This window comes from Acyrthosiphon pisum, chromosome A1 (assembly GCF_005508785.2).
Source record: "Acyrthosiphon pisum isolate AL4f chromosome A1, pea_aphid_22Mar2018_4r6ur, whole genome shotgun sequence".
In the NCBI taxonomy this organism is placed as follows: Eukaryota; Metazoa; Arthropoda; class Insecta; order Hemiptera; family Aphididae; genus Acyrthosiphon; species Acyrthosiphon pisum.
Genome location: NC_042494.1, coordinates 145,926,090 through 145,934,730, shown reverse-complemented (window position 1 = coordinate 145,934,730; position 8,641 = coordinate 145,926,090). Strand labels below are relative to the sequence as shown.

At 29.8% G+C, this 8,641-nt stretch overlaps 1 protein-coding gene across 1 annotated transcript; it reads left to right on the top strand.

Annotated features, from left to right (window-relative positions):
* The first annotated feature begins 7,775 nt into the window (after positions 1-7,775).
* On the top strand, positions 7,776-8,437 carry LOC115033876 (acetyl-coenzyme A synthetase-like). The gene has a single exon (XM_029488535.1). It carries the CDS (start codon positions 8,096-8,098, stop codon positions 8,402-8,404), a length of 309 nt encoding a protein of 102 aa, XP_029344395.1. The 5' UTR covers positions 7,776-8,095; the 3' UTR covers positions 8,405-8,437.
* Positions 8,438-8,641: the final 204 nt, after the last annotated feature.

Here is an 8,641-nt window from a genome sequence, read left to right as displayed (position 1 = left end):
AACACACAAGACGCTTCATCTTCAACTCTTAAATATATTGGTCATACTTAAAAATGATAAGATAGGTAGGTAATAGGTATACAGCACGGTTTAAGATATAGATTTAAGGTATATCTACAACCGTGGTATACAATATCTGTAACACGTCTTGAATATGAGCACTTATAATTGGTAGATAATATAGTCAATTAAATAAAAATACACTACTTGTAGATAGGTACCTATTTAAAAGTAGGTATACTTTATTATAAGTGACATGGCGTACTTCTCATTAAGTAGGTATATCTAATCAAATGTACTTATTATTTTACGTATGTATATTATTTAAAATATATCATCACATTGTCAGGAATTTCTAGGCTTTACTGGTATCTACATGGTTTCGACAGTAGTCAAGGAGCTAGGATGTGCTTGACTGTGGGCCCGTTTTACAATCATAGTTTGATAGTTTAAACCTCGGTTACACTTAACCCACTGATTTTACCTTTAGAATTCGGGGGTTTAACCTTAGTTTAACGATTCTCTTCCGGCACTATGAGAGGTTCTCCGCAGGTTTGGCACATTACAGGTCCTTCACTGCACATAAGATGTCAATTGGACATATTTGATAAACCTATAATACGTATAGTCTGTTGATAATTACTTCATCTTTGCAATTCGATGTATATGGGGTTTAGGCCAGTAGTATTTTTTATTTCTCTGAGTTTTTATTATTAGGTGTACGCTGCCATTCGATTTCCCATAAATTGATACAATAGGTGCTAACATTCCTATGGATGTCAATGAGTGAAGAGTACCTACCTATAGGTGCGTATTTCGGTCAAAAGGTTTCACGAGCTACTTTGTCAGCTTTCTCATTGCCATCTATTCCACAATGGCCTAGTGTCCATATAAACATAGGCGCAAATAGGGGGGGGGGGGCTTAAGAGGCTTATCCCCCCCAAAATGTACATAGCCCCTCCCAAACATTTCCTACATTTTGTTTTAAGCTTATTCAATATTATCAAAGTAAGGCTCTATTAGCCCTATTAGCCCCCCCCCAAATCTCAAACGCTATTTGCGCCTATGCATATAAACCGTATGTTCTTGGCTTTTTCAACGATGTTGCTTATTTTAATTGCTAGGGTGTTATAACACTAGGCGAATCTGTAAAAATGTCAATGGTCGAATCGGGCAGTTGAATGGCTAGGTGGACTCTCTCGAGGAATACAAAGCATTCCGTCGTATAGATACTGTTATGGTCTGGTAGTTTTTACGAATAAGGATTGGTCGCCGTTTATGATAGCGATCGCAAAAATTATTAAAAAATAATTACACAACCATAAATTGCACTGATTTGTGTTTACGCAATCAATTTAAGAATTGAACCAACAAAGTCTTTAGAGATTTATCACTTAAAACATATTTTGTACTAGGTACGTCATATAGATTATAGAGAACTAAAAAATCAATATGTATTTTATGTTACGTTGTGCCTAGTACTTAGTAAACTAACTACTCACTGCTCGCTGCCTATTCATATATACCCATTGTCAGAGATTGAGTAAGGAATCTGATGGATGCCCCTAAATAGATAAATATAAGCTTTATCTAAAACATACTATTATTAGCTATTAGTTTATTACTAATAAAATATTCAATTTCATCAATAACTTAATTAGACTAACAATATAAGTAGATCTTCTTAATATTAAAATGTGTAGTGGTAGGTACCTATCATATTTATAAGCGTTTAAGAAATGAACATCGGAACATATTTTGTTTTTCAAATATAAAGTTACATAGGTAATTTTATCTATAAATGCATGTGCTTGTGTCCTGTTTCTTCGTTTAAAAACCTGATCATTATCGACATTAATATAGTCAAGGTTATTTTTTTTCAAACTTAAATGTGGGTACTTGTTATTCAAAATTATATTTATACAAATATTTAGGTTGTATCAAATTTATAGAAGAACACATTATCACTATAGCCCGATAGCCGTGCTCCATTTTTTAGCAGGTGAGTATTTTTATTTTGTATCCAAACTCTAACTATTCTCAATTTATTTATTTAAATTATATATATAATGGAATGTGAAAATAATCACTTTCTGGTTTGAATAATTTACGAAGCCGACTTTTACCATTAAACGCTATACATATGTCTATATATATATAGTATAAAGTGTAGTATTGTATAGTAATGCGAAGGTAGCAAAATAACCTTCACAATAAACTTGACTAAAACGCTCGAAATGTATAGTTTTCTAACGTGTAGCCGGATAGGTATACTAAATATAATATAATATGTTCATTCAGCTTTGGTATAAAAAAACATAGTTATTATGCGCTATGAACTTATCCACAATTATTTAGCTTGGAATGGATATGGAAATCATTAAGATAAAATAATTGTTTTATATATTATGTCTGCGCTCAAGGTACTCAACATTTATATGTTAAAATAACAATGTCTATTATTTTTTATATGTAGCTATAATTAATATACTAATAAATAATAATATACACTTTATTATATGCTTATAATATAGCCATATAGGTATATAGGTACTACCAGAAAATATAATATTGTGTAGGTATTTTTCATCAAGTTCAAAGAAATTTTCTTTTTACCACCTAATTACAGAATCAAACAATTTTAGCCTGAACTAAAAGTTTTTAATTTCAGTAATTGTTTATTTTTTCATTGGGTAATAGTATTTTCTATATTAATTATATTTTTTAGATTCCTAGTGGAATGATAAATGTATTGATTTTACAATGATGTATTTTTTTTTGTATAAATGTACACAAATACACGTTTTATACTTTTATAGTGAAGAAAAAATTATTTGACATTCATGCTTACATGTTCCGGTAGGAGGTCAAAATTAAATATTCCCAGACATCCCAGGACTTTTTAAAACAATGGGGAACACTAAAAAGAAAAAAAAAGGAAAAACGGGAATTTTTACATAAAACTTCTTTTCAAAAAAAAAAAAACAGAAAGTACCTACTTGAATTTTTCACCAAATTTTTATAGTAGATCTTTCTGTAAATGTTATAATTTTCTAAATATTTTGACTTTTTTTCAATGCGTACTATATTTAAGCATAGTCAATATTTTGGAAATGACAAACAGCCAGATTTCGAAGAAGTTAGTCGTTATTTAAGTTTTTGTGGATAATATTAAAAACGGCTGAACTTAGAAATTAATTAATGCTTACATATGCCGTACTCATATGCGTACATATAAACTGCCTACTTACTAACTATTGGGAAAACTTAGGTTTGACATTTTGAATTTGGGTGGCTTCGGGGAGCTGATTATTTATTGTTGAATTCAAATTTAACACATCCATTAGCCATCTGTCAAACGGCTTCCCTGGTTATTTCACACAAAACAGTGTATACAATACTTTATGTGGGTGTTTTTTTATTGGAAATTCATTAAAAATGGGATTCAAATATTTAATCGAAAAGGGCCAATGAATTCTCTAGACTCTAGTAGTAATAATAGTTTATTGCGAAAAAAATACGAAATAAAGGGACAATTACGAAACTCCGTTTTTAACAAATCCGATTCTTATTATTTTATTGCGATTTGGGAAATGATTATCTTAAAAACTTCTACTTATATCTGTTATGCCTAAGACTACTCAGTGGCGTGTTCAGGATATTTTTTTTTTGGGGGGGGGGGGGGGGGTAAAATTTTTTTCAAACAAAATATTTGTTAAATTTAAAGGTATAGATCAATTTAAATCGAATTAAAAAATGTTTTTTTTTTCGGAAACCCGCGTATTACAACCAGTTAAGAACGATGGTTCAAAAATGAATTGCCAAAAATCGTTAGGTTTTATGGTATAGCCTTACGAAGTTCACGATTTTCAGCGTTTTACGCACACGCACACCACTCATAACAATTTTCAATTTTAGATTTTGAGTGGAACGATGAATGTATTGATTTTACAATGATGTGTTTTTTTTTTTTTTAATTTTTTTTTTTGTGTCTGTCATCAACTTTTAGGACAGTAAAAGTACTTGGATTTTCTTCAACAGTACCTTTTCTAATAGAAAATGAATCTAGTTGGTACTTTAGGGAGTCAAAAGTCTCAGTAGTTTTCAAAAGCGCCGTGAAAAACAAATCAAAAATTAAGAAAAAACGGGAATTTTTACGCAAAATCTGTTTTCGAGAAAATCGATTTTGGTTTTTGGTACAAATCTAAAGCAAATGACCGTAGGTGCATAAAATTTTGATTGAATGTTTATATTAGAATTTTCTATACACCATAAAATTTTCTAAATATTTTGACTTATTTTGAGCTGTTTACGGACATTTTCAGTTTCCATACTATTTAGTTTTTTTTTTCTATAAATATCAATACAATTTTATTTGTTGGTTAAAAAAGTTTGAAAATTTCATAGAAGGTTCCTATTATATTGTTTCAAAGGCAGATAAAAAAATTAAAAATCCATAGTCACAATTTTTTTTTATAAGCATCTAAAGTTCAAATATTGACAAAATACGTAAAAATGACGAAAATTTGCAAATTATTTTTAGTTAGAAATTCATGACAAATTTTCTTTTTAAATCTAAGATTTGAAAATGTAATACAAGATTCCTCATAACTTTGTCTACCTTTTTTTAAAAAAAAATTTCTACAAGCAAGTCAAGTTAAATTTTTATGAGCGTTTGAAATTCATATTTTTACAACATTTGATATTCACTTAATTTTTCACGTAACGATTTTCTTATTTTGTTGTAATTAAAAAACAAATGACTGTAGATACTTGAAAATTTCACTGAATGTTTATATTAAAAATACATAGGCACAATTTTTTTTTTTATAAGGATTTAAAGATAAAATTTTGACAAAATTTATCAAATTTAAAATTGAATAATTATTTGGTAGTTAAAAATATATAAAATGTTCAACTTTTATACCTAAGGATTGAAAATTTCAAACAAGATTCCACGTAAGTAGTTATTCTGTTACCAAAAAATCTAAAAAATACATGAGTACAGTTTATTTTTATCAAGTAACCACGCCGCCGGGTTATGTATATTTTATATAATATAAGAATACCAACAATTTCAATTAGCTATAACTTTAAAATAAGTCTGGCCGTTAAATTCAGACTTCCCTGTCGTTTTCAGCATGCTTAACTACATAGGTATATCATAACTAAAAAAATTGAAATGGTAGGTTGTCCAGTAAAACAGAAAAGTTCCAAACGTGTGGTACAATATTGCGTTGTACCTATATAGGTACGAATATGTAACATACCGAAAATCGTGAACTTTGTAAGGCTATAATTTAAAAAACTATTGATTTCCGGCAATTCATTTTTGTAACATCGTTCTAACTCTGTGTAATGCATAGATTTCCAAAAAAAAAAAAATTTAAAAATTCGAGTGGGCACTAAACTAGATTTGTCCCCCTCTAAACACCCCCTCCCCTTGAGCACGCCCATGCAACAATTACTTTACAACTCTACTAGTCTTCTTTATCTTTTTAAAAATTTGTTAAATTTTCTTTTTACAGAAATATAAAACCAGGTAATAATAAAATATAGGTATATTATATTATATGTATATAAGTACAATATACTTGACAAATTATATAGGTATCATCACAGCATTTTGATACGCATCCTCCGCTCTTTACTTCGCCTATATCGTAGTTCTCCACTTCTTATTGGCTGTCAATCATATACATACATATATAACATAGAACCAAATCAACCAATGAGAAGTGGAGAACTATGATATATGCCGGAGGTGATGAAGATGCGTATCTACTGCGCAAAACTAGTACAATTGTGATAATACCTATATAATTTGTCATGTGTATATAGGAACGATTGGATTAGATATATACCTATTCAGATCTATAAGCTATGCACAAAGTTCAACTGTTATCTAATAAGTTAACGTATTGAAATTAAACTATATATATGCGTATACACGTACATATTACATAAACATTAAGTTTTCTGTTTTTTTAATCATATTCTGTAAGTAAAAATATAATTATCGTATAAATGGTTTAATTTATATTTTAATAGCGCTAAGGCTTTGGACTAACACAGTAACACCGATCCTGAATAAATGTATTTTAATATATTTTAGTAGGTATTTTGTGTCATTTAGTAGTTAAGAAGGTTAAATATATAATAAATACAAACTATTTAAATTATGATATTCTAACATAGTTTTAAATTTGATCTGCAGTCATAACTGGTATAATACGCCAACGACATTCATTTGAGATATCAAAATGTATGGGCTATAGCCTAATAATATATTATACTCGTATGCTCTAAAAGCACTTATGACACCGTTTTATTTGATTTCCTTGAACGTGTTTTTATTGCTGAAAATTATCAGTATAACACTAGCTATAATATCTTAAACCTTTTATAACCTCTTAATACAAGCTATTTAATAGTTACATTTTTTCGTGCAACATATAATAGGTAGTTGATTTGATGGTGAGTGTAAGTTAGTTGGCGTTATTATCGTGGACATATTATAGAAAACATGACTTTATAGTTATTATTTTATGTATAATATTATGTTATAATCATAAATAAGTAAATTTATTTCAGTTTAATAATATTGTTTTATTTATAATACAATCAAACAATACAAATTGAAATGCTATTTTTCTGTTTGTGAATATTGTATTAGGTATATAAATTAAATATATATAAATATAATTAAAAGTTAAAACTAAATAATCGCTATAATTAGTTTTAATGACAGTTTCGGTACCCAGGATTTTTTTTTTAGGAGGGTGTTTATAATATTTAAATACAATATGTGGGAGGGGGGGGCTTTACACACTCCATTGTAATCATCAATCTTCATATTAATAATATAAAATATGAGATAGAACCATATATGACAACAAATTTTGTATAAATCTGAAATACGCCGATTATTAGGGGTATATCAACATCCATAACACCCTCCTGGCTACGCCACTGTCGGTACCCATACTGTAGACTTAACGTCTTAACATCTTAGCTATCGCTAAATAATATTGATTTACGTATTTTGAATGTTTTTGGGCATTTTGAGTATTTATAAATTATGTTGTTTTTTTTTCATAATTACAATCTATACAAGTTTTTGTACAATAGGTAATTTTGGTGACAAGGAATTTACATTTGTAGAATAACAGATGGGTAAGCACCCAATAATTGAATAGTGCACCCGACCAAACCGGCAAGACTAAAGTAAGCCTCTAGGTCATCATAAATTATAATGTTTACGTGTATCATTTATATAGTTTTGTCATTTAATATTTTTATCATACAACAGGAAGTAATCGTGTTTTTCAGGTATTATTATATGAAACATGTTAAACTTTTTTTAAAACCTACATCCTATAGAACTCAATGTATATAAATCTTATAATTTCATATTTCCAACACCTATATGGCTATAATATATTATAATAATATGTTTAATATTAATATAAAATGAGTATAGGACAAGACGAGTTTTAATAATATTGTTTTCAACTTAATTTCCTGGAAATAGTGATGTTTGTTGGACTTGTTTGAAGACTAATAAAGTATAAGTAAATCAGAAATCCCATCTGATTAAAATCAGAGCGACAAAGTTTAAACAATAATCGAAATTCGCAATAGGTATACTTTTTAATGAAGAAAAAAAACTATAATATAATTATATTATAATGTAGGTAAATACTATCGTTAAATCATAACTGAAAACGATGCCAATATTTTGTGATATCCGCGTGAGTATTATTGGCAATGTTGGTTCACTGTTAGCGTAGAGGTAGCAGTGGCCGCATCGGCGCACGGGTGAAATATTGACATGTTTTCCGTACCGTGTACGCGCTGCAGCCTACAGTCAGTGCTCAGTCCTCAGTGGCGTGGCGCCTGTCCGCGGAGTAACGCCTTTTTTCTGTTCGTCCTTTACATAGTTTTAGTTTTCGTAATTTATATCGATCGTTGTTGTGGTGTTTTTTCCCCTATCGTCATCACCCGCAGTTTTAATAATTGCGATAATTGTGTTAATTAATCGTTCTTGTTTATTCTTCCAACCGAAACTAATTGTTTAAGTACACACGTCAAAATGTCGAAAAACGTATACCTCCCGTATAGCGCGACATCCGAGAAGGCTCACGTCAAGTCTATGGAACATTACCGGGAAATGCACAATAAATCATTGGAGTCGACCGCGCAATTTTGGTCCGAAATCGCGTCACAATTTCACTGGGAAACGCCGTACGACATCAACAACTTTTACTCATACAACTTCGACGTGACCAAAGGGCCCGTTCAAGTCAAATGGATGGAAGGTGCCACTACAAACGTGTGCTACAACCTACTGGACAAGAACGTGCGCAATGGGATGGGTGACAAAGTAGCTTTTTACTGGTAAGTATAAGGCACCTGCCAATAAATATATTTTTCTAAATTAAATTAATTAATGGTTTAAAAAAAAAAAAATGTTTTTACACCGTCATAAATTTACAAATTTACATTTAATACAAATAAACATTTTCTTTACTACCTAGTTGGTCTGGTCGGTTTTCTAGAAAAATATCTTGTGAATTGTGGTAGGCGTGGTTTTGGCATAGGCTTATGTTTTGTTATGGGGTGCTCCTTCGGTTTTATT